Here is a 27,024-nt window from a genome sequence, read left to right on the forward strand (position 1 = left end):
TGAGCTACAGGAGCGAGTGGAACAGAGGCTGGCCAAGACACGTCATGACTGCCTCTGCAGCCACGAGGGTGGTCAAGCTTCTCAACTCATGCTTGGCAAAGAGAGAAAGTGCTGTGTCCCGAAATGTAAAGTAAACGTTGTTATAATTTGTCTGGATTTGTACTGTCAATCGTGAATGTCACTGTGTAAAATACATATAGAAGAACCATCCCGTCCATGATTAAACTGAACGGTTGAACTTTCACCCCCTTTTTCAGAATTTATGCGTCTCCGGGTTTGGAGAAACGTTTCTGTCTCTGTGCCTTCATCTACATCACCGCTTCATGAATGAGATCATGAACAGTGGATTTAATAGCTGAAAATCAAATTAAGGTTACAGCTTTCACCTCCATCCATCTGGTCCGCAGGTCATCCTGGAAATCTCCTTTAGAGCAATTTATCAAAATTTAGCAAGAACGCTGGCAATATTGACAATCTAATAACAATGAGAAACGGCCACCATAACATCAGTCAAAAAGCGCTGCCAGTGTAAACACTCCATAGAGTGGAAAGTATATTTCTCAACATAAAACACATCTGTCTTCCAGACCATTGATATTAGGCTTCATACGACAGTAAAGGGAGGCTTTTCCTTCCCAGCTGGCCGCGCTGGAACGACCTTGTCGCTGTGCTTCACCTGCGCACTCGATGGTCCGGACGGCTGACGGTGCCGTCTGGGGCTCATCGCTGCCGCCACACACACACAGTCACCCCTCAGTCACCCCATGGGCTGTAAAATAAGCTGCCGCCACATGCCAACCAGGGGTCAGTGGTGTGTCAGCATGTTGCCACTGTCAAGCAGGAAAACACACATGCACAGACGCACACACGCACGCAGGTTTGCACTGCTGCAGCTGGGAGGGCCTCGATTGTCCCTAAACCTCAAGCCGTTTTCCTCCCAGCTCCACAAGCTAAACCACAACGTATACCTTAAACTAAACCCAAAGCCCAAACCCATAAATGTTCCTTAAAGAAGTGAAGACCGGCCAAATTGACCTCACTGAAGAATGAATGGCTCTCATTTGGATCGCGCTCACATGGTGCTCACATCAATCATGTGTTGCGTGCAGGGAGCCTATTGAATCTATACGACAGGGAGGCCACGAGCCAGGAAGCAGTGACGTGGTTCACTTATTCATGGTGACACGGGGACCGTCTTCTGGTGAAAGAGGGCTTGAAAGAAGCTTCTGCTCTGCTGGTTAAGAGTATCTACCTCTTCATGTGTTCTCCTTCTAACAACAACAAGCAGCCACTTTGGCCAAAACCCTTGTGGACCTCTCAGCTCCCATTGACGATCACAGCATGCAAAATAAAAAGACACATCAGGTGCAGCTTTTCACACTTTCAGGCCAAATCAAGCCGAGTCACTTCATCTATACAGCCCAGCGTCACAAACCACAATATGCCTCAGGAGGCTTTACAATCTGCACAGCATGCATGACCCTCTGCAAAATAATGCCCCCAAAAAACATTAAACTGGGGGGGAAATGGAAGAAACCTCAGATGCATTCACCCACCGACGAAGATAAAGAACAAGGTGACTGTAACGTTGCAGAAGAGCAAACAAAAGGAGTTCCTCGACTGTTTCCACTACTTGTGCAGCAAACAGGGTTAACTGACTTTAATCCAAACATGAATTAAAGCCTCCTCTTAATCTTTATGGACCCTTTTATGAGATAAAAACCATCCTGACATGAACGAACCAGCACCATTTCTGACAGGTATCCCCTTGAGTGCACACCGTTCATTTGTTTGTCGGTTTGATGAAACGTTAACATATCTTGCGGTCATCGTGTGTGCAGCTTTAAACGCCTGAAACAAAGCGAATCCCAAATTTCTAACATGTTTGCTTTACTGTTGCTGCCAAAGGACGAAGCAAAGTGCCTGAACTCCCTCTTTAGCACACTGCCAGGTTTGCACTCTCACTTGATGCAGCTATTCGCTTTGTTTATGGGGAGGATTCCTCCACATGTGATGTCAATGTTTCTTTAAGGTAAGAAAAGCTTCGTGTTTACATGCAGCTCGGTTGCTCGCGGCGCGTAGCATGGGCGTTAGCAGCGAAGATCCTCTGCCGCCAAACAAGGCCCTCTCAAAATCCCGACACCTAACCCTTGTGTGTGTTTACTCACGCCACTGTTAAACATTTACATACCCATCCAAACAGTGTCAGAGGGAAAACCGCATCATCCCTCTCTGTTTTACATTAGCATGCGGCCGAGCAGTTTGCCTTCTCCTCCGAGAGGGAGGAAAAAGTCCCAAAACATCCATAGTAATCAATCTGATGAAACCAAACAGCAGTATACACAGAGGACGTGAGAGTAAACAACTTTTAACTCAGCTGGATTGAAGTCTCATCTCCACGAGGAGCGAATAAGACGTGACTCCATGTTTCACTAACATTTTGTCTTTTAGTTTAAGCTCCGAACCGCAAACAACCGAGCGCCGAGCATCGCCAAGCTTTTGTTTTGCGAGCAGAGGCAGAGGAATATTTCTCCAAGTGGACCCCGGCTCTCGTAAATGTTTAATGAACGCTTTCTATTCACAATAAGTGAACCTTTTCCAAACCCACGTGGCGTTTTTTATAATCCACATAAGCTACGTACAGGACGTGCTCGCACCACATAATCTGTGTTTGTACAAGCAAGTGCACAGACAAAAGTCACACGTGGAAATACAAGTCTCCTGGTCTCCATTTTAACAAGTCTCACTTTTTAATGGGTATATCCTGGTGTTAAATATCTGTAATGTGTTTTCCCTGGCTGTGACGACAGTTGGGCATAAACATGCTATTCTTGCTGTGCCTATAATTGTTCTATTAATAACACCTATAATGTCTGAGTCTCGTTCTGCATGGAAGGGTGCAACAGTATTTATTGTGTGCAAACGCGACTTGTTTCCAGCTGCCACACGTTGTTAATCTCTGGCTACACCTCTGCCATTCACGGCCCATTTAGGTCAGACTCTTTTAGCGCTTGGCAGTCAGAGGGCGAGCTGCCGCCGCTGCCACTGGTGTCCCTCGTGGTCGGGGGTGCCGCCGCCAATCCGAGGCCGCACCTTCGTGACAAGACGTAACGCCGGGTCCTGCAGCCTGACACGTCTAGCCGAGAGCGGCATCACCTCGCCTCCATTACCTCTGGACCCTCAACCTCAGTCCCATGCTTTAGAGTACTACACAACCCTCTTTCATTGGCAAGGCAGCCTGGACCACCTGCAGTGGCACTTGACAGAGTTGGATCTAGAAGTCAGACCTGAACCTGGTCTGTAGCTGCTGATCCAGACTGGAAAATGGCAAATTTGAGACTCGGCCCAAGAGCTGAAGCTGTCCATTACTGACGGTTAGCTCGGCAGGCTAATCCAATGCATTCCCTAAACTTAACTTTAAGCTAAATCCGCCTTCTTGAGTTCATAAGTTTCAGTTTTTTACGCCGCGAGTTGATCCGCGTCACTGTGTGAAATGTTCCGTGCAACAGAAGTTTTCTTGCTCCGTTCACTTGACCACCCAAAAAGATCTGCCAAATACAACAACCCTGATTCCAAAACAGTTGGGACGCTGTTTAAAACACAAATAAAAACAGAATGCAGCCATTTACAAACAAACTGTGATCCCGAGTCAGTGTAGTAATCTCCTTTATACAATCATGTGTTCACAAAGCGGTGAACCTCGCTCCATCCTCGCTCGTGAACGACCAGCCAGGGCGCCCCTTTCATACCCAACCGTGACGCTCTCACCTGTTACCAATGAACCTGTTTACCTATGGAACGTTCCAAGCAGGTGTTTCTGGAGCGTTCCACGACTTTGCCAGTCTTAAGCTGCTCCTGTTCCAACGTGTTTGAAACATGTTGCTCCACCAAAGCGCAGATCCAAAGGGTCAAAAAAAAAAAAAAAACTTGCTGGTTTGAGGACTGGAAATTTCCAGTTTGAATTACTTTAAACTGATGCTCATGGAAAATCCTCAGCATCCCTCCAAATTTAACCTTGAATGTCACCAGACAAGATCCTCAAGGGAAAGCCTGACCCACCTTGATAATGCTCAAACAAACAGTGGATTAAAAATGTCCAAACTGAAGCTTGAACGCTGCTGACTGAAGTGGACAGAACATACATACAAACACGCGTTCGCTCTCAACATTTCTGAGCGTTGCCAGGCACGTTAGTAAGCAACATTTCCTCATTACAATAATGTATTTTCTGTTGCTTATTAGCTCTATTTAAAGGTAATTTCTCGCAGAAACGGCTGAATCTGGTATTTAACTGTCGATGAACCACTCAGATTGTTCACCTCCACCATTTGACTGAAAATCAGTCCTGAAAACAAAAATCTTGTGTTTCCTTCTGAAGATCCTTTATCTCCTTTCCTCCCTCGTTGCCTTTGTTTATGTTCACATCTTTCAGAAGAGCTTTTGACGGAGTTGACCATCCGATCTGTATTCTGGAGCTCATTAGAAGATATTTGCATCTTCATGACCCATCAAACCGTAAATCCTCATATTCCCTGCAGCTTTTTGTTTAATAGGTATGTGACCCAACTGGCAAATGAGCAAAACAAGTTGTGTGTTTCTATTTCATGCAAAGTCAGCTGCATTGTAAGTACGCTCCCGCCCTAATCTCCAGGATTAACTTAGGTGTTCACCCTCATTATCACACAGGGAGAGTTAATGAAATTCAGTGTTTTGGTGGATGACTAAGACGCTGAACTAAACCCCAGGCCTGAAACACTTTACAAGAGTCAGTGGAAAGTATTAGCTTTTAAACTAAATGCTAAGCAAAAACTTTTTAAAGCTTTGCTGAACCGTAAACCCTCGTAATTTATTTCCTGTTTCTTATTGTATTGATTGTCACTTTAAAGTCGTGTATAATCCAACGCCTCTACCTTTAAGATGACCTTTTTTAAAGGTAGATGTTTTGGATTTTAAATACAGGACTTGGACACCTGAGACCAGAATTTGCATCCCATGTGTTCTTAACTCAGGCTATTAGATTAAAGTGATTGATTGAGGTTAGGAAAAAGTTTGTGGTTTTGTTAAATATTTAACAAAAGCAGCGCATCCTGTTTTTCCTGCTTCTCCTCCATGTTGACTTTCTCAGCATTTAATGAAAACCATAATCTTTTCCTGACCTTAGCCGAGAGTGCTGAAGCGCCTGAAGATGACCATGAAAACATCACTCATGTTTTTAGTTGCCAGGAGTTCATAACAAAGCTGTTTTGGAGTCTACAGCTCTCACACTGCAGGGAAACTGATTCAGCGCGTTGACAGTGAACGTTTGAACATTTTATTGTTTTGTTAATGTGAAAAGAAGAAAGACATCCCAAACTCTTTGTCAGTCACTTGAACTTCTATACCAACGGCGTGGCGTGACATCGGAAAGTGAGCGACAGGGTGCAGTCAGTCAGTCTGCTTTGAGTGTGTTGCATTCAAACCGGCAGCAAACGTTAAAATGTCAATGCAATTGAATTTCATATTCACGTAACTTTTAAAATCCACACTTTAATAGAGCAGTCACACATTGTTGGAAATATAATGTAATGAAAAGAATAAGTGCATCGATGCACAGGAGGATGTTGGTAAGCTAAACCTGCAGCCGGAGACCCTGCAGGCGTCTGATTTGTCTGCTTCGTACAGAAAGGTTCAGATATGACGACGCCGCTGAATCGGCGTCATTAGTCTGATCCAGTGTCACCTCACATGCTGTTTAGATCGTTGTGGACAAGTGAAAGCCAAGTGAGGAGATGTGAGGTGTACCAGACTGTCAATGAGGGAACGATCGGTGGGGCTTCATTCTGGTCTTAACAACACGTTTGTTGTTTCCTCTGCACACCAGCTGCTGCTGTGAGGACGCGTTGGCAGGACAACAAAAGAGAGCGTTCGCAGGTGCTTTTGCTCTTGTTAGCGCTGTCGATTGCAAGGTCTAAATAATGGACAATTAGAGGAAAATGTGACTTTCGCAGCACATGTGATGTGCATGTGTCTAAGAGAGAGGAGGGCAGGAGCAAAGTGTACAGTGTTTAATTCAGTCATAAATCAGGAGAGCAGATTCTTTTCAAGACAAGTGAACAATAGTGGAAGAAAAAGAGCCAATGTATGGTTCCACAGGTATGTTTTTCCAAGCTTTTTGACAATGACTGGGACGCTCTCCACAAAGCTAACCACACACACAAACATCTAGTAGTTATCTTCTGGTTTGCAGAAGGTGAGAAGAGAAAAAGGAGACGAGTCCAGGCTCCAGGCTTCTGTCCTCAAGGAGGTTTTTGGTATCCGTTGATAGGGCTCCCTGCCTGAGGACAGAAAAATAAACTGTAAGTGAAGATGACCAAAAGCAATAAACATTCGGAATGTGCAAGAAGGGAAATCGGACAGAGAGAGACGTCCCAGTAAGCGGAGTAATGGCAGGTCAAAAACATGTAGATATCAAGGTTAAAACTGGGCTTCATTTGGCTGAAAAGTGCATGTTTTTTAAATTACGTTATATAGCTGTTGCTCCAACAGCACATCAGTGACTATATATCAACTGTTAGGAAAATGCAGTTTGGATGTTGGCTCGAACTCCGCTGGAGTAGTTAATGAAAAGGCTGTTGAAACAACTATGCTGGAGTGTGCTGCGGGTTTGGTTTCTGCAGGTCTTCAGGCTGATTTGTTAAAGAAAGTCAGAACTGTTGAGTGAGTCCGACTCACTGAGTCGTCTCTGTACAATAACCTCAGCTCTCAGTGCACTGAGATTCAACCATATTTTGTCATCTCATATTTGACTACTTTTTGCCCTGAATGATAAAAAACATGGGGTAAAGAAGAAGGTTCTGGGTTCAAAACCTTTTTATCCAGATGTTTCCTCCCACAGTCCAGCTCCCCACGACCCTCTAAAGGGTACGTGGGTATACGCAACAAAGACTGTGCTCCTCCTCGCTAGCTTCATTGAGTTTATGTTTCCTGTGAGATCACAAAAACGTTTTTGAAGGTGCAACCTGCTGCTCGTTGTAGTAGGTAATAAACTGAGGTTTCAACTTTGTACTTAATTTCTGGGAATTACCAAACCCCTGAGTAATTTACAGAGCGCTGAGGTGACGAATGAGGCAAACCCTTGACTTAGCTGTTAGCTTGTTGTAGCCAAACGCATGCTAGCTCGTAAGTGAAACCTCAGTAATCAAATGTTTGGCCAGCGTAATGTAAAATCTACCAATAGTGAAGGTATGAGCTGAATCCAAAGGGAAAGGGTGGTCCTCCTGAAGGAGTTGAGTAACATAAAACACTAAAACAAGTATTACCTTTGAACCAGATTTAGCCCAGTTTTAACTCGGATGTATGGATGCACTCCCACCACTCTGTTTTTATCTATTTGGATTTTATCTCTTTAGCAACTAAGAATGATCCTCATGTCAACAGAATGTGAATCTGCACTTTATATAAATCATGACAAGGCTGCTAATGTGTTATATCATGGCTGTTTCCTCCACGTCTCCGGCGATCCCCGCTCCTCCAGCTACTTTTCCTCCCTCTCTGAGCTCCGCCGGGGCTGAAAAAAAAAAGCACCCTGCATCATCTGCACTCAATCAGAATAATTATCCCGAGAAATGCATTGCAGAGCCTGTGAGAGGTGAGGGGAATGAAGCACAGAGGCAATCACCTCCCTCCAGTCATTATTAGTCATCTCTCTGCTGCTTTGGAAGAGGACCCGGGCGGCTTGGGAGGAAGCCACGTGCAGCCGACAGACAGAGAAAAGGCCCGATGTGACTCCGGTGCCCAGAAAGTATCAGCGAACTCTCAAGGCTTTGGCAGCACGGCAGCTCCTCTGGGGACTGGCAGCACACGAGTATCAGCCTTATGTTCTGTCTGTCAGGCTTCCTCTTATCCACAGGTTTTAAAACACTGAACGTGTCACTCTGAAGATGTGGGAGCTTTTGAAAATCCCAAAGCGAGCACCTTTTGGGTTCTTTGCAATGAAAAATCCTCCTGGAAGATGAAGCGTTTCGGATCCTGTCAGGATTGGTGAGCGCTCCCGGGAGGCTCTTTGTGGGACATCGCGGGGTTCCTGTTTGATTGCAAAATGGCTTTGTGATCTAAAGTTCCTCAAAGCCATCGAACTTTTTAAAGCAGGCAGACAGAAAAACTAAAATACTGATTAGACTCCAGTGCCCATGAAGAATCAGTTTTAAGAATGTTCTGGCAGCCCGACAAGTCCACGGGGGACTGGCAGCCCTCTCCAGATGAATATCTCTGTGTTTTGAATTTCTATTTCACCCCTGAGATGTGCACTTGTCTCTGATCCAGAGACTTTGAGACTGAACCGGTTGCTCTGAAGGCATAGGATCCCAATCCAAAAGCAGCTGCAGCACCTTAACCCTAAAAGCTTCATCAAAAACAGTGAGAAGAGGTACAGTGTGATCCCTCTCTGACGAGGCCCCTCTATTATTATATAAATACATCAAATAACCATCAGAGCTCGTTTACTTTTGACATTAGAAGCATCTCATGAATTGAGAGAATAAGTCTCTGGCATATTCGTTTATCCACCCTTTCAAATTGAGTCTCAGTTTTGTAGTTTTAGCCATAATTTGGGTTATGATAACATTTTACTCACTCAGTAATTGCTGAGATCTGGAAACACGGTGACATCACCGCGATAAAGTCCCAGCGGGGCAAAACCAGAGTGAGAACATCAAAGTGTTAACAATCCGTCGTTGCTCAGGAGATCTTCTCTTCCACCGTCTTTACGACATGTAAAGATCCCCCACAATGAACTTTTTGAGTGCATTGTTTTTACTGATGAGCAGATTTGCCAAAAAATACAAAAATATGACTCAAGTTGTAATATACTGGAATTCTTGTTAAGGATCATAATTTTTATTGAAGTTTGTAGATTTTTCATCCAATTTTATTGCACAAAGTTCCTAAAAATCTGTGCGCTCCCACCTGAAAAAACACGCTGATCGTCCCAGTTTACAGAAAAGTAAGTAAGAAAAGACCTATTGAAACAGGAAGAGGTCATAAAATATTTTAGTTCAAACTAAAGAGAAAAATGGAGTGAAACGCAAACAAGCTGCTAATTATGCTGTTATTATTATTGAAGCAAAAAAAATTGTTAAATGTTTTTTAAAATCTCATTTCATAGCATTGTTTTTTATTGCTTTCTACTCATTCTTAGCATTTATTCTGAATTCTATAATAAATTCCTGTGTTTTAAAACACATAATTAAAATGAATTCATGTACGTCGCTTTGGATCAAAGCTTCTGCTCATACTTGGTTTATGTGCCCCCTGGTGGCTGCTGGGTGGTATGGCAGTGTCGTCTCCTCAAACTGCTGCACACCGTCCGTCTTTCTTAAAATGCTCAGCAGACAGACAAAATAAAAGCAGTGATGAGACTCCAGTTCCCTGGAGCGGTTTTAAATGCTGGCACCACAACAAGCCCACTGTGGACTGGCAGCCGTGCCCAGATGAAAATAAGCTCTTGGATTTCTAATATTTCACCCCCGAGATCTGAACTCGTCTCCACTGACGCAGAGATTTTTAAACAATAGCCCAATCATTTTAATCACTGGTCTCTTCTAAAGTTTAAATTAACTGTAGCCAGTAGGTAAAGTGAAATAAACCTGAAGGAGGTGGACACACTGACATATTAATTTTAAGTTGCCAAGCAGTTACAGAGGAGCATTATCAGCCACCCGATCAACGTAAGTCAAATATTCACTTCAATTTTAGCTCAGTTTTGGTCTCCACCACCCTCTGAAGGAAATATCTGGCTCTTGAGCTGCCTGTGACGGCAGAAAAGGACAATATAAGAACTGTGAGAGCGAACCAGAACAGGAACTTTGCAGCCAGACAGATGAACAACGAGCTGAAATTAGGTTTATCACCAGGAGTCACATCACAAATATCGTTAGTATTAAAATATCGATTATAGCTGTTTTAATGCACAGTAGAAACGTTAAGTTCATACTCTGTAAGAAGGAGGTCGGGTGGATGGATTTGTGTACAAAACACTCGACTGAATGAGACCTTGTACCTGAAAAGCTGAGGGACGTGCTGTCAGTGTCTGATCTCTTTAAGAAACGCTCAGCAGTTATACAATGAGGGCATAAAGGCAACCTTTGAAAGGCAAAAACCAAAGATGAGACTCTGCAAGAAGTATTCATGAAGTTTCGAGTTCTGGCTGGATGTCAGCCCCTGTGGTGACTGGCAGTCGCAGCCAGTTGAATATTAGCCCTGTTTTTTTCTTCTACTTCAGTCTTCAGATCAGTCCTTGTCTTCCATCCAGAAATGTTTTAATATAGAAGCGGCCGCTCTTAAAATAAAGGTTCATCCGAGGGTTGTAGTAAAACACAGAGAACCAACGAGCAACTGGATTTTTGCAGGTTTCTTTTAAGAACCTCCACATCATCATGCAATGATTAGTTGATTGAAAGAAAACTGGCAACTTTTTGATGACATATTGATAGTTTTTCCAGCGTAAATGTCAACCTCAGACGTAAGGATTTGTTGCTTTTCTTCTTCATGTATGATAGTAAACTGAACATCTTTGGGTTTTTGGACAGTTACTCCAATAAAACAAGGAATTTGAATACTTGGTCTGCATCTTTCAGTATTTTCCGACATTTTATAGACAAAACAATAAATCAAATAAATGTTGAAAATTAATGGCTGCACATGGAGCGTTATGGCTCGGTGTTTGGTTGCCAAAGAGCTTTCAGTGACCCCTACAGGTACCTGAAAGCCTCTTTACTTGTATCAGCCTGCAGAAGACAGAAAAACACAGCCGCCTTGGTTCAACACGTACCTCTAATTTCTGGAAGAACTGACAGCACAGCAACTCCTCTGAGGCTTGGCAACGATGCTCAGATGAATATTAGCCCTCCCTAATAAATCTCTAATATTTCACCCCTGAAGTTTGCACATCTCCCACCCAAAGATTTCAAAACTGGAGCCGGTGCACTCTGACATTTAGAGAACATTTACGTCGCCTAACAAAGAAAACGCAAACGCAATGAGACCTTTGCCGTTTGTAGCCGTGCAGCATAGAGCGTTCAGAGGCAGAAAATGAAGCTGGTACCTGGTTAAAGAGCTCCTCATACAGCGTGTTTGACTTCTCCATCTGAGGCTCCAGGTCAGCCTCTGCATCTGCGTCCCACGATGTTATACTGCTTCAAACACAAAGGACGTTGTAAATTCACATTGTACTGGAAAGCGAGTCGGGGTGGGCCAAAGTGTAATGTGCAAAAATGATGCAAGATGAGGAGGAATTTGGTTCTTTCTTTCAGGCCCAGCGGGAGTTTCTTAAAAGCACTGCAGAGCTGAAATCTGCTGTCAGACGTGCAGCTTTATCACAGTGATTTGTGTACAGTGTGTTATCTGCCTGTCTGTCTCATCCACTCCTCCCTGTTCAGCATTACCTGTCACAGCATTCAGAGTCCTGCAGGGGACAGAGGACGCTCTGTGTGGGACCGTCATCATGTAAGCTCTTCTTCAGCTTCTCAGCCTTCTTCTCCAACATGCTGACCTGTCGCAGCAGAGCTTCTCTGTCCTCCATCAGGCAGTCTTTGAACCTGTGGAAATACGTTTGTTCTAGTGACCAGCTGAGCAGTTGAAGAAGGGTTTCACCCCTGCAGCCTGGATGTGCACGCCTGCATCCTGCGTCTCTTCCTTTGAGCAAACTCAGATGTTGAAGGTGCAAATCACAGTGAGGGAGTGTCTCATTAAACTAAAAAGGAAGCAGCAACACGCAGTAAGTCTCGGCTGCATTTGGAAGTCTGTAGGATGAATCGCTGCCCAGAAATCAGATTAACCCTGTTTAGTAGCAAGAAGCAAAGCTCAGCACCGTGAGGAGGTGAATGCCTGTGAGCGAACCTGTTTTACATTCTGTGGAAGAGCTTCTACTTTCCAATGCTGAGTTCATAGCTTTCATTCTTAAAGCCTGCACATGTTTGTCTCCCACTGTAAATTAAAAACACACACATACATACACTGCATCGTATTCCTGTTACCTAACAATAGTCCTCATTTTCTATGATTTGTCTTCTCGCCGGGAGTCACATGAGAAGATTGACTCCATGTTCAAATATATAGCTACTGACAGTTGCTGGTTAGCTTAGCCTAGCTTAGCATAAAGACTGCAAATGGCTCTTTCGAGATGTAAAACAAGTCTCCCACAACTGCATCTCTAAAGCTCATTGATTAACACGCTCTGTTCTCTCTTGTTTAACTTGTAGAAGTGCTAAAAAACAAGTCACATGCTAGAAGCTTTTGTTTTGGAGTCACCAGGAAAGTGAATAAGTGGATTTGAAGGCACAAAGGGAAGTTCTCTCCATCGGCTCTCGTTTATCACTTGCTGTGTGTGATTGTAGAAGTCGCTTTGATCAACCTCAGGGAGAAAATACCGACCTTTTGACACAGCACATCCAGTAGCGCTGCTGCTGACAGAGCCACTCAAACTGCTCCGCCGTCTCCTGCAGTTTCCCCAGACTGCCCTCGTTCTCCTGCTGCAGCTCCCTCACCTCAAAGACAACACAGCATCACTTTACTTCCCCCTCAGACAGGATGTGATGGAGACAACAAGAAGGCAGGTTGATTGTGGTGCGTGTGACTGACGGCTCCTGAACTCACCGCCGTCATCTGGAAAGATGAGCGAGTGCAGTCGGACTTAATCTCCGACTCCCAGGACTTTCACAGTAATTCACCGACTTGATCCACCACAAATAAATGTTCTCATTACGTTTCTCACTGACAGGGCGGTCTGTTGTTTTGTTCTCTTGGACTTGTGCAGCTGTCTCGTCGGGGAGATAATTGCAGACGTGGATTGTTTGCTGTTTGATGGACTGGTTGAAACAGGGGCCAGCGAGGGAGTGAGTCTTTGTGGCCAAGTGTAAACAAAAAAATCCTGACAGTGAGTAGGAATGTTTCACTAATGCCCAGATTCAATGGACATTAATACAAACCCGCTGCCAGCAACGTCCTCTGGGGTGGTTGTAGTTTTTAAAATTTGGCTCCACAACATAAATTTGAACCTTGAGGTTTTATGTTTCATGAAATTAATTGTTCAAAATGCAGCAGCACTGGCTTTAACTGGCTCGCTGACACACCGACCTCAACTAGCCTGAGAAAAGAAAGGACGGCGTTAATCCATTACTTCTGATTGGAGGAGCTGGCAGAGGGAGGATGTTGTGCTGCATTATTTCTGGAGGATTTGGCTGCGAGTTTGACAAAGAGAAATACTCCACATTCATTATAAAACCATTAAAGGTCTGTTATTTATCTATTTATGCTCAACCAGTAGAGACCAAGCAGAGTTTAACAAAGTGTCCAATCCTGACATCTGCTGGACAAAAGTGACATTACAGCCACTGAGCAGCAGGGCGTTTTGGAGCATAATCTAATATATATAAATATGATATACATTATTCTGAAATGGGACACTCTGCATAAGGAGTACTTTTACATTTTGAACTTAAAGAACATTACACATCACAGGCACTTTGACTTTGACTGGTTCCCTTTTTGTTTCATACTTGAGATCCATCAAAAATTGGAATTTCTTCATTTGTTCTTATGTAACAGACCAAATTATCAATCGGTTAATCTAGAAAATAATCAGCAGATGAATTGATGCAGGGATGTCTGTTTGATATTATTATTGATTAGTGGAAAAACACTAGAAGAAGAAGAAGAGATGTGTTTCTAAGACCCTCGACGAGGCAGAGCTGCATTCATCTCTGCATGTTTCTGTCCCAAACTTTGCTTCCTCACCTCCTTCTGATGAGCGGCGCGTAACTCCTTCAGCTTCTCCGTCAGCCTTTCGTTGGTGTCTCGCAGCTCCTCCAGCTCCATCGTCTTACTGTTGGTGACAAACACAAAAGGATTTTTTAACATCTCGTCACTTTAGTCACTTTAGTCACTTAAGTTTCATTTGGCTGAAGTTGTCAGTGTCGTGTCTGGAAGCTTCTTGGCTAAAAACTATTTAAATTGACCTTTAATTGACTTTATATGATGATTTTTACATGTTGCCACTCTGGCACATGTTGGAGCTCCATCCATCTGATTATTATTGTTTTAACCCGTGGAAATGAGAAGAAACTTTAATACTTTACTTTTTAACTTTACTTCTGGAAACAATCGCTGATAGAAAATGAAAGAAAAAAAGGAGCAGCATGAAGACTTTTCATTTAAAAGGTTTTATGTTACAGTGCAATATACGACTGTTTGGTGCTTTGCTTGCTCTTAACTTAAATAACGTTCCTTATTTTTGAATGTTTTAACAGGTGTGTCTTCCACAGATTTATCTATTCATCTGGATTTCCATTTCAACCCTCGGCTTCTCTGCCACAGACTAGCAAATGAGATTAATTTCCATGATTGTATCAGTGCATTTAACATTTGGGACCTCTCTGTTCACGTTAAGGTTTCTTTCATCTTCTGACATGCGGGCCCGCACTCATAATGTGATAACGTATGCTGGCATTAAGCCAGCTCTCCACAGGGATTTAAAGTCAGCAGATTGAGGACGACTGCGTTTCTGCTGACTTCAAATCGCAGGTCCGAGCTCCATGTTTTCATTCAGTCTTGAGACAACAGTTTGAGATGAAGTTCTTCTCTGTGGGTTTGCAGAGCAGCTGCTGACAGCTTCACTTGGCTTCAGTTTGCTGCAGATGGTAATCAAACATAGTGTTTTTTTTATTATTAATCTGAATGTTTCTTTTCTTAGTCTGCATGCGGCCTTATCTGGGTTAATGTTCATTTTTACATTTTGCTCGGTTTTAACAGCTGGGTGGAGCATGGAGGAATGTGTTTAAACCAGACCATCAGCAATTCAACGTGGTCTGCGGCACAGTAAAGGTTTGTGCTACACTTTTATTAGCACCATATACTGATGTACCATACACTGTGACTCCAACCCCTGTGTTACATTTCATCCTCTCTCTCTGCCTACCTGTGGAGCTCTGCATGCAGGCTCTCCGTCAGCACAAGTCTGCGCTGGGCCTCAGCGTGCAGCTCTGCCTGAAGGCTCTCTGCCACCGCAGCTCTGCGCTGGGCCTCAGCGTGCAGCTCCTCCACCAGGCCCTCCAGCTTCACCTCGGAGCTCTGCAGACACAGCAGCTCCGAGCCGACCTGCTGCAGCAGCTCCCCGTCCCGGGAGCTCTCATCCACCAGGAGGACCACACGCTGCTGCAGCACGTCCACCAGGTCCTGGGGGGGGGGGGGGGGGGGGGGGGTAATAGCTTCATCTAATCTGACAAATATGCAGCCATGTACATGTGAATACTGATTATTACTCAATACTTCTCGACCTTTTGAGGTCTCCCAGGAGACGTCCTCATCACAGTAAAATGAACCTGAACAAAGTGTACTCACACCTGTTGGTGAAAGAGTTTGTGACAAGCCCAAACCTGATGCTCTAACAAATCTGTGGGGGGAAAGTGAGTGAGTCACACTCTCCAAATACCACTGAGCTCCTAATTAAACAGCATAAATGTGGAGGAGGGCGCTGCTGAGAACCTGCACACCTTCAGTCAAACATCCGATTCCTAAATATCTGCATTTGAAAAAGGTCTTAATGTGATCAGCTACTGAAATAATCCAAAAGTACGAGGAGCAAAGAGAAAAGGTGATTAATGGTTGCAGAAGAGAACAGCAGCCTTTTTCTTCCAAACAAAATTAATTTTTCACTGGCTCCAGCCTCAAAGAGTTGAGATAAACAGTTAAAGAAAAGAATAAAGTCTCTCTTTGGTTAAACTGCTCACAGCTCATAGCTCATGCCTATCCAACCTGAGCCGAGGAGCCAAAAACCCAAAAACGGTTGGTAACCACATTTACAGTAAGACTGGCACTTACTGGTAGCCTAATTCCAGCGTAATTTCAGTAATTGCAGCACAGGTGGTCTGCTGTAAAGGTCGTGCCTATGTGGATTTAAATTACAGGATTGTAATGAGGTTAAACACTACAAGGTGAAAAGACACAAATTTAAAAAATCACTCTGATTTGGAAGTACAAGACTCTAATTGCAGCATCAACAGCTGAGGTTAAAGCAGGGCTGAATGCCATTTTGGGAAGCGTGATTAGGTGAAAGGAGTCTTTCACAGCGACGAACCAACAGAGATTTATCAGCTAACTCTGCAGCCCGTGAAGCTTTTAGGCTTTTTTAAACTCATTTTGGGTTTTACGGCACATTTGCTGTCTGGTTCGGCCTCAGCGCTATCAGCCATCTCGTTCCCAACAGGAGCAGGCAGCTTGTTCAGGAAAAAACAAGAAGCTGTGATAAACCCGCCGTATGGCACCTCTCCAGCACCAAACAGCAGACAAAACCTAGCTGGTGAAAAAGGTAGCCAATGCTAGTTAGCTGCTAGCATTAGCTGTGAGTTGCTGGAGACTAAAATGGAGCAAAAAGGAGAGTGCTGGACTTAAATGCATCAGATTGACAGAAGAATGTGTCTCTATGATGCTCTCACTCTACACAACTACAAATTACTACTTTTCACTTTGATCATGAAGGCGACGCTACTCTATAGACTACATAGGCTGCAATATAGTATAGAATTGAGTACTTATAATATCTAGTTTGGAGATATTATAGATCCAAGACGAAAGGCTGGAAAGAGAGAAAAGGGCACAATTCTGAATCCGTCTGCGACTCCAGCACCACGGACAGCACCGTGGATTCATCAGTCCACAGCAGACAGACTGCTAGTCCAGAGCCGTGGTCGGCGCCATAGGTTTGTGTCACCTAAACAACCCCTCTGCCCCTGCACTCTCTCACCCCTCTCTACCCCCTCACCCACCCTCAAATCACCTACTGCTGATAATGACTTCTTAAGTTAATACAGCAAACTTGTTTAGCTAAATTTTTAGCTGCTCAATGCTCCGCTAACTGCTGTTTAGTGCTGAGCAGGTAGTTTACAGTCAGTTTTTATAGCTTTTTTTTAGAGCAGCAAGAAACAACCAAAACAATGTGCTGAAAGATGCTAAAATGCACTTTTGAGAGAGGAAACTGCTGAGCTCGGTGATAACTTTAATTACCTGTGTGAGTCCTTTCATATACACAGTCATTTGATCCATTGTGTTATAGAAAGTTTTGATTACAGCTGCTTTAAGATCTAAATGACCTGTAAAAGTCAAACAGCAGGATTATTTCTGTCTTTCGTACAGAGCAGCTCGGCCTCTGGCGCCTCACCTGCTGCTGGCAGATCCTGCCGATGAGCTGGTCCTGTTCCATCCTGAGCTCCATGTTCAGCTGCTCCTGCTGGTGGAGTCGAGCGGCGGCGGCTTCCAGCTCGCTCTGCAGCCTCCTCTCATGGTCTCTGGCTAACAGGAGCTCCCCGTCGAGCAGCGCTGCAGCCACAGAGAGCAGAACCAAAGTCAGGCCGGACCGCTCAACCCAAGCTGCATGAATTTCATTAAAACTGAAGATCTGCTGAACACGAGCCACTTGGACGTGTTTTAATGAAAGGTAATGAAAAAGTACTTCTTTCACTGCCCGCAGCATAAAATAACCATCATGTTTTAAACCATAACACTTTAAATGCAGGGTTGTATGTCAGCTGCTGACACTTCTGGCAAAACGTTGCTCTCTTTGGAGTTTGAAGGCATTCCCACACTCCTATCACCTCATCACTGCGCTCATGTGGGAAAGAAGTGTCCCTCATATCCCTTCACACACATTTCTCTTGGATCTGCTCCTGGTCATCAGCAGAGGTTGATGGAGGTCAGATTTCTCTCTTTTTTTATTCTTCTCCTCGTCTTTTCTGTTACATGTTGTGTTTTATCGTTCAGTTTTAACTGAATGTTCTGCTCTTACGCTGAAAATCTGCTCCTTAACAAAGAAACTCTTGACAAACGGGCAGTTTTAATCGCGTGTGCACATTTAAATTAGACTCTGATGGTTGGCAGCTGTCGGACCAGTCTTTAAAGTTTAATGGGACATGATTATGGAAGTCTCTGGAAGCGGTGCGGCGTGGTTGTTTAAGAAGTGGAGGTGCTCAAACTGACTCAGTGAACTTATAATGGGTTACTGTCACTAAGGTGTGCTGTAGCAGTTTCCACAGGATGTGTCTTTTCTTCCTGATTAACCCTGACAGCATCAAAACAAACACAACCAGAGACGCATATATTGTATTTCATTAGATTACAATACTCAATACAGTGGAGTGTAACATCTGGGACTTTGCAACCTTGTCATTTTGGATAATAGTCAGCCATAAGTTACTTATTGGTGCCTCAAGTGAAGTCAGTAAAAGCTGTTGAAGAGGAAGAGGAGACATGAACACCACAGCCAAGCCTGAAGCTGTATGCTCCAGTAAAACGTAAATGTTTAACTTTATTCTCAGAGGTCAAAGTCTTGACCTCCCTGGCTTACCTTTATCGTGAGCCAGGCGGGTGCACTTGGCCGTCAGATACTGGATCTGACTGTAGTCTTCGTCCCTGTGGGCCCGGAAAAACCTCCTCATGCTCCTCTGCGTCTGAACTGCTCTCTCCAGCCTAAAGCTTCTTCCACCTTCCCATGATCCTTAGGGCAGGGCGGGTGCGTCCCGTCTGGTCAGACAGGACGTGGTGCGCACATTTCCTTTAATATTTCACACTCTGTTCATGAAGTCTGTGTGTCTTACAGAAGACGCACCTACAGAGGGCAAGTTTAAGCATTAATCCAAGCTTCTGTTTTCATAACACGGAGGCGAGGCGTGCTGCTGGTGTGTGTTTCTGTGTGTGTGTGTGTGTGTGTGTGTGTGTGTTCAGGCCTGATGTCTTTTCTGTGACTTGTTTCGTGTATAAATTGAAGGTTTGGTCTGTTATACGCAAATGTGGTTCTGAAATCCTGCCCCGAGGCGGCGAGCACTGCAGGAGAGAGCCGAGGCGGGCGTGCTGTATCTAGCAGGCGGGTGTTTTTATAGCAGCAGCCTCAGGTTAGTACTTTTAAATACACGACTGCATAAGAGATCCATGAGGAAAATACCACTGGCATTTAATAACATGCTGTATTTTATGTATCAGGTGTGTGTCCCTGCATCCTGCGATCGTCTGTGCAGCTGGATGCAGAATTCAACCATTTCAATCATCACCATAACAAATACATCAGTAGTGATTTTGTTAATCTGAAGATAATAATGCATCCTCAAGATTTCTTCATTACTACTTGAGCTTCACTGGTTTAGCATCATGATGGTTTATGGAATACTTTTTGTTTTCCAGCTTGACACTAGAAGCAAATTAGACACAGGAAATGTACAGAAGGTTGTGCACTTGTAGTATTAAGCCTGTAAAGTACAACGAATGATGTTAAGTGGTAACAGTTACTGAGGCGTTACTTTTAAAGTGCCCTCACTGCTGACTGTGAGGTTGTGGCTCGTTGGTGTCAAACATGGACAGAAGCTGTTTTCTCACCTCACTCTTCCTCTTCTCTCTCCTCAGAAAGGTGTCGACGGTGTCTGACTGCAGAACTTCACCTGCTGCTGCATCAGATTTGATGCCAGCAGAGGGAGACAAAGCAAAGTTTTTTGCCAACTTTAAAAGAACAAATTTGTGGGAAATTGCTCAAGTTAAAAGTGCTAAATAAACACCCCTGCATCTAGTTCTTGGTAACGCTTTCAGTCACCCTATTTAGTATTTTTAAGCAGTATTTAAACCTGTAGCAACACCATAGTGTGCTTGTACTATGAAGACATGTTTGATATAATTACAGCCGTGTTGTCATTCATTATGTGTCCGTACAGCAGCCTCCTGTCACAGCCGCCCACAGGAGGAGTTTTAACTGCTGACAGACACATTATTAAACACTTAAATCTGATTACAACGACATTAGAGTGTGTTAAGTGTAATAAATATAATAAAATGTGTATACAGTGCTGATTCATGCTAAATAGGAGACTGTTGCCAAGTTGTTAAAATTAAATCCTCCATCAAACTGCTGATGTCAGAGCGGGATGATCACAGCTCTTCTTCACTCTGACAGACCTGTTATTAAAAATTATCGCCCTCCTTCTACCCGACATAACGAGATACGGTGAGTGTTTTTCTGTCAAGTGGCGAGCTGGTCCCCCCCAGGGTTCCTCAGACAAACTACCCCGGCCGTGCAGATGATATCAGCTCAGCTTATTTCCTGTGAAGTCGTGCAAAAGGAGTGAGTGTCCGTGTGTCTGGCCAGCAAAGCGAATGCATTTGTAGTCATTCAAAGGAGAGGATGTTCAAAAATGGCCTTTATTAAAAAAAAAAAAAGAAAACCACCATGCTGACTTCTGCCTCTTGAACACAAAAGTTGCAGATAGAAAATGGCGTTGGACATCGACACAAAGCGTCCGATGAAATAAATAAATACCCTCCCAAATCTGTGAGAAACAAAGCGTAACATCTGTCTTCAAACAGAAACACAGAGGAACCCGTCTACACACCACGTTCTGTCGCATCGGGGCGATAACGTCAGACTACAGGACAGGAAGTCAGAGAGCGTTTGACAAACTGAGCTTAAAGCAGATGCAGCGTCACGTCAGGAGCACAGGATGGAGGCACCCCGCCTGTCCAACCACACACACACCGGCTGAGTCAACCTGCTGCGTCCAGCACGTTCAGTTAGTGGTGTTACACAACAATATGCACAAATCATGTCAGTAGTTTTCAATAATCACATTTTTAACTGAAACCGAAAAGCTGCCATCGTTCTGGTGCTTTTAATACAATCAACGTCTTCACTGAGGCCGTGATCTCTGGAAGTGTGAAGTGTTCATTTGTAGTAGTGCTGAAAGCCGGACGTCCATTAGTGTTTTAGGAACAGGTTCCTGAAGCAGATTTCCAACTCTGTCCTCTTCCCGTAGTGGTTTTACTTTATGTAGGAAATGCTTTAAGAGCAGAATGAACTGACTGTTACAGTTCAGCCTGCTGGCAGACGTGCCATGTGAATGACTGTATGAGAGTTTGTCTTTAACTTAATTCAGTTCATTTCAATTTTATGTATATAATTGATGGCCAAATTACAGCAGAAGTTGTCTCAGGACACTCTGCACATAGAGCAGGTTTACAGTCTTCACTCTTGAATCTGCAGAGACTCAATAACGTCCCCATGAGCGAGTACCCTCCGACAGGCAGGAACAGGCTCTGGGTGGGTTTCATTGGAAATCTGCTGTGCATGGAAATCCATGGTTAAAGCATCTTCCCAGACGGCCTAAAACATTTAATAACTCAAACACTTAAGTCTTATATTCAATTAAAACACAATACATTACTTCAGTCTCATTAAAATTAATGTTTTTATCTTCCAGAGAGCACATATTCAAACTGAGTCATCCACAAAAAAGAGAATCTAAAGAGGACATGTTTTGCGATCAACCCTCCATTTAACACACCAGTGCTTCACCGAGGCAGCAGATGCTGAGTTCCTTGTTTAGCCACCACTAATGCAGTTAAACAGCTAACAGGAGAGCTCAAAGAGATCCCAAAGCTGCCGACAGATTACCCGAACCGATGTGCAAATTTCCCTCCACACGGGCCGGCGAACACACAAACTGAGAAATCATGAAACTGTGTTTTTGTCATGAAATGCTGGTGTGAGGAAATGTGACGGCATGCTCGCCAAATCTAGACCCGGTGTGCTTCTAGAGACCAACACAACATCAACACTGAGCACAGACGCTGGATGCTTTTATTCTGAAGGAGTCACATTTAAAAGCTTAAGGGCTGTTAGTGACCAGGCCTTGATTAGAAGCAGCCCAGTTCTTATCTTGGCTGAGTTTCCTACAAGGCTGCTGTCCTCGAGCTAATCCTACGCTAGCTGATGGCTACTATAGGCTTCTCATGCTTTCTTGACCTGCCTTCCCCAGACTGAGAGTGAGGTACGAGCTATTATGTGCAAAACAACACGGTGAGTAAGCAGCCTGCATCCAGTTGGCACCTGGGAAATCAAGTCAGTTTAATTTGATCTCTGCAGTGATGGTGAGGCCGTCTGGATGAATCCTCTCCTCTCACTTCAAAGAGGAAACAAACACTCGCATTCTGCTGCGTCTGAACATCATCTCCTTAGTTTGTGTGATGACACACTGTAGGATTTTTTACGGATTTCAGTCATAAAACAAAAGCCAAGGGACAACACGTTAAAGTGGAAACACTTATTTCTAACATGGTCCCAAACAGAGAGAACACACTGGAAAGACAAAGGATTAAAATGGCGTTGACACATGTAACAGGGTTTGAAAGATGAGAGGGGCTGGTGGCGGTCACAGCTTCTCCGTCACAGACACACACTCGTCTCAGACTTTCACAGCTTAGAAATGCTAGTGTTACATCAGCAGAGAAGCAACAAAAAAATCTGCATTCAATCAGCTGAATTTTCACCTTTCGCTGCAACAAACATAAAAAATGGACACGGTTTCAATCAATACGACCCGTGTCGGATGGAAATAGAGCTTTTTCTCACTGTGAGTGGCGACATCTAAACTTGTGCTGTGCAGATTTTCATCAATTTTCTGCTGATTTACACAAAACTCAGCACTTGGGCTGGAAACACACTCCTCTGTGCTCTAAGTATGTACAGAAAGCTTCTTCCAGAGCGCCTACTAAACAGAGGAAGGAGCCCAGACAGATATGACCCTGCCAGTTTGGTCAGATTGAGTCTCATTCGACATTCAATTTGATTCTTTTTCACAAATTTTCAGAGATATCATTAGCAGTTGTTCACCAGTGCTCGTCAGCTCACAACATTCGAAATGAAAGCAGACACACAAACGGAGAAAACTCACACAAAAAAAAAATCCAACTGAAAGTCAGCATTTTCCATCCCACGTGTGTCAGTTCAACATGATGCAGGCGGTAAAAAAAGAAAAAGAAAAAAGAAAGTATTGCACTGGTTTGGTGTGAGTCTATGGATGGGCGATCATCATATAAATAACAACAACAAGAACCAAACAGTAATACCATAATAATAATAATAATAATTGTAACGCTAATAAAAACAGTTCAGACTAAGGTCCCCCGCTGTGCCGCTTTACCACTGCTGCCAACTGAAGTCATCATTGGATCCAAAGACCAGGAAGAAGCCCAGGATGGTCCCGAAGATGACTACGTTACCCGTTAGCACGAGCGCGCACGCCCCCCAGGCGATCTGTGAACCAACGCATTAATAATTCAGGTTAACAAATGCTGCTCGGTGCTGCCAAGCTGCAGCGCATATTTAGACCAAAATCAAGCGGGTGTCAACAACCACAGTTTGCAGAATCACTTCCACACGCTGCTCTACAGTTCAGGACACACAGCAGGAGGGGACGATGACGGCAGCCGGCAGCTAAATGCTAATCGTGTCCTGGTGCATCTGCTGGCTCCGTCAGCTCCTCGGCTACGAAGCCAAACATCATCTTTTAAAGACATTTTTACTAACGCAACTGCTGCTTCTGTTTAACTTTGTTTCTCTGAACGTTCTTGTTTGTCAAATTAGCATAAATCAGATGCTAAACCCGCTGCTAGAGCCAAAACCAAAGCCGTGCAAACACAGAGAGGAAATATCTTGTAGTTACTGAAGTCCCTGCCCAAACTCACTGGTTCTTACTGAAGACAGAATTATTAGAAACTGGGTCACAAGTACATCTTTAATATTTTATCAGAAGGCAAAACAATTTCCTAAAACAGCTGATCACTGCAGTTTTTGGCAAATGCTACTGACACAAAAGCAAATAGTGCATTTATTGGGGACTAATTTCAGCAAAAAGTCTGATTCAGTTTGACTTCGGTTTTGGAGCCTTAATACCAAACTCCATGGACATTCCTCATGACATTACTGAAAAGAGCACTAAGCAGCTTCTGTGACTTACTACATCAGCTCTTGCGAAGACGATGGGCAGGCCGAAGGCTGAAATGACGATGCCCGTCGTGAGGAAGATGGCCAGCTCTTTGCAGGCGTTACTGGCCGAGTCTGTGTCGTCGACCACCCTCCGCGAGATGCAGTAAGGGATGGGAGAGAGGATGTAAAAGAAGAGGAGGAACAAAGGCCAGTATTTGCTGCAGAGAGAGAGAAAAGGGAGCGATAAATATCCACATGCTGTGATGATAAAGGATGCAGTGGAGTGAACTGAAGGGTAAAGGAGCAAACACTGTTCAGCACTCAGCACATTATCTACCTTCACAGGTGTTCATCATGAGGGAGGACCACATACCACAACCTATTAACTCTCTCATTACTAAAGCCCAAATTTTAGCACCAAGAATAAAAATCTGATTACTTAACATAAACACTAACTTTTTTATTAGGATACCTTACATTTGATCATGTTGTGGCCATGACAGCAGAAAGATGAACTAAAATACTGCCAATGAAAGCAGATACAGTATACTGTTGTTTAAACATTAAACCTGACTGGAAATTACATTAGCTTCGGTAACTAGAGACAAACAAATTTAACCAAATTAGACACAAATATATTTAAAACAATAATAAGATACACTATCCAGAATAAATAGTAAATAAATTAGTATTTGCGGTGGACAAGTCTGTATTATTAATATTCAATCTTTTTATTTTAAATGTATATCTTTAGCATTTCTGTGCTGTTGTTATTCAGGTATACAGATACTGATGTATCAGTAATAAGCTCAAACTGGCTGATCATATCAGTCACTAACTGATTTTCAGCCTCCTTCACCTGCACTCTGCAGGACTGAGGCTGTCATTTAGCATAATGATAATGGCTGAAATGAGATTAGATTACAGGAGCCAGGTCTTGGGCCGCAGCCCGAGGTGTCCCATGTAGGGAGTTTTGAATAGGCAAATCAACTGCATCCGACCGCACTGGGGGGGGGGGGGGGGGTGCTGCAAATACACTGCAAAGTTGACCAGGCTCTCTTTTGACACAGTCTCAGGGATGTATTTGATTTCCACCTCTGAACTGAATATTTGTACATCCTTGATGTGTTTTTTACATGCACGCATGGCGCGAGTACCAACTGTGCAAAGCCAGCAGCCTTCCAGTGGCCCCCAAAAGCCCAACATTTGCTGTTGGACTGTTGGTTAATTGAAGTAAAACATCCATTGAAACAATGCGTGGCTTTAAGGCGGGTCCTGCTTTATTAGTTGAAATTGTGGTCCTGTAGGCCGTTAAAATCTAGTTGTAAGACCTTCATTGTTTCAGCTGCACAGTGTGCTTACATGGTAGCCTGGTTTCAGACCTGTGAACTCCTGCCCACATCTCAGATTAGTTCAGTAATTAAAACAGGTCTGGTGTTTTGCCCACTGGCAGCCATTCCAGCCACTTTGAGAAACAGTCAATCAGAGCTTTGTTTGCAGGACTATGAGCAGAGATGTCTTCTTACATGGCTAACTACACACCTGGCCACTTCCACAAAAAACACCAACAGAAAAATAATGATAAGCCTGGATGAGACCGCACAGCTGTGCAGGTTGTCCTGACTCGACAAACAGAAATCACAATGCTTTGGAAAACTTACTGCTCCTTACAACTGGTTCTCGTGCCACTGAAAAGACCATAACACAAATCACCACACAACAAAACATAAGTCACAGAAAGGTGAAGGACTAGAATTTAACTTTATTGTTCAAAAACGTGGAAAACTGTCTCATGTGGCAGTTTGCATTAGGAGCCCAGCAGCTCATTCATGACCCGGAGCCCAGGTTAATCCAGTCATGCATTCACACCTGTATGTTGAGGTGTAAACTTGGGATGGGATCACCCAAAGCGCTTCTGGGTGTGACGTGTTCCCCTCCCACACACACACACACACACACACACACACACACACACACACACACACACACACACACACACACATTAACAGGCTTACATGGTGTGTGATGGTGGTACTTACTCGTACACAGGGAGGGCACATCCTAGCATGAGGAACATGAGGCCAATGGCCCCTCCGAAGGACAGGCTGATGAGAGCTAGCAGCAGAGAGACAGAGGGGAGGATGTCAGCATGGGAAATGTCTCAGGGCTTCTTTCTGAATCTGTGCATGGTTAACAGTCGCGTCGCAGCAGCGGGGCCCCTGGCTACTGGAGCTATCATGTGATGAATCAGCTGATTTCACGTGGAACAGCTACATTAGAAATCTAAGCCATGCTATTAGGGGCCCGTGTTAAACTCTGAAAGCAATACAGTGGTTGCTTGTTAACAGCAATTAATCCAGGCAGATCACTTGAAACAAGCAAAGCATCTCAGTCAGCGACTGTGTAATTACAGTGTCAGGTGCAGCTAGCATTAGCATTATAACGGTAACTACTAGTTACGTTGTGATACTCCTGTAATGAAATGGCATTATACACGGTATAATAATCCAACGTTTCAGAGCTGCAGTGTGTCAATTAACTAAAGTCAATATCCATTTAATTGCGGTGATTTAGTAGCGGCTGCTTCAAGCCCAGGGAATGCAGGCTATTCAGCTAATGCTAACGACTGTATTGGCCCTGCGGCTAACGTTATCTACTTCATCACGTTAACGTTAGCTAGCTGGACATGGCAACGCATCCATCTGTTTTCGGGATATTTTGACACAGTTGTATTAACTGAGCTGGATTTCAAAAGCTTTCTAAACATGAATGAAAAGTGTACATTTTTTTACCTTTAATCCCAGCCATTTCTCCCGGACAAAAGCTCGACACACAGCCCTGACGAATGACAACAGTGCCCCCCTCCTCGGCTGTCGAGTCGGACCGAACCTCCAACAGTGCCTGTGGTGCTACCTTCCAGTGCCACCGGAAATATCACAATTATGAGCTCGTCACACAAGAAAATTTACTTAGCCTACTAGGAACGGAGAAATATTATCAACAAAATCTATTTCAAATATCAAAAGTAAACCACTGCTTCTCGCAGTGGTATAGTAGTATTAGTTTGTTAACATCGACGTATAAATACGTAATAAGTAGTGTAATTTGTACATCATCGGGGTTGAGCTCATTTTGTTGTTATATTTAAATAAAAAAAAATGCTCTTAACAATTCATGTTATATATGTAAAATATTAACCTACAAAATGCAGTGGATTCAAGAGCACATTTTCAGCTCTAAAATATAGTTAAGTATAT

The 27,024-nt window shown here is 43.8% G+C and overlaps 2 protein-coding genes across 2 annotated transcripts; both read right to left on the reverse strand.

The window, feature by feature from the left end:
* Positions 1 to 5,391: 5,391 nt before the first annotated feature.
* On the reverse strand, positions 5,392 to 18,937 carry LOC139330891 (putative golgin subfamily A member 6-like protein 19). The gene is made up of 8 exons (XM_070962072.1): positions 18,371 to 18,937; positions 17,189 to 17,346; positions 14,951 to 15,207; positions 13,771 to 13,858; positions 12,409 to 12,521; positions 11,421 to 11,573; positions 11,081 to 11,171; positions 5,392 to 6,314 (listed from the first exon to the last, which is right to left on the reverse strand). The coding sequence occupies exons 1-8, from the start codon at positions 18,459 to 18,461 to the stop codon at positions 6,276 to 6,278; spliced, it is 990 nt and encodes a 329-aa protein (XP_070818173.1). The 5' UTR covers positions 18,462 to 18,937; the 3' UTR covers positions 5,392 to 6,275.
* Positions 18,938 to 20,186: 1,249 nt separating this feature from the next.
* LOC139330892 (leptin receptor overlapping transcript-like 1) lies at positions 20,187 to 26,658 on the reverse strand. The gene is made up of 4 exons (XM_070962073.1): positions 26,560 to 26,658; positions 25,807 to 25,882; positions 23,799 to 23,985; positions 20,187 to 23,095 (listed from the first exon to the last, which is right to left on the reverse strand). Exons 1-4 carry the CDS (start codon positions 26,573 to 26,575, stop codon positions 22,979 to 22,981), a joined length of 396 nt encoding a protein of 131 aa, XP_070818174.1. The 5' UTR covers positions 26,576 to 26,658; the 3' UTR covers positions 20,187 to 22,978.
* Positions 26,659 to 27,024: the final 366 nt, after the last annotated feature.

Source organism: Chaetodon trifascialis, chromosome 5 (assembly GCF_039877785.1).
Source record: "Chaetodon trifascialis isolate fChaTrf1 chromosome 5, fChaTrf1.hap1, whole genome shotgun sequence".
Lineage (NCBI taxonomy): Eukaryota > Metazoa > Chordata > Actinopteri > Chaetodontiformes > Chaetodontidae > Chaetodon > Chaetodon trifascialis.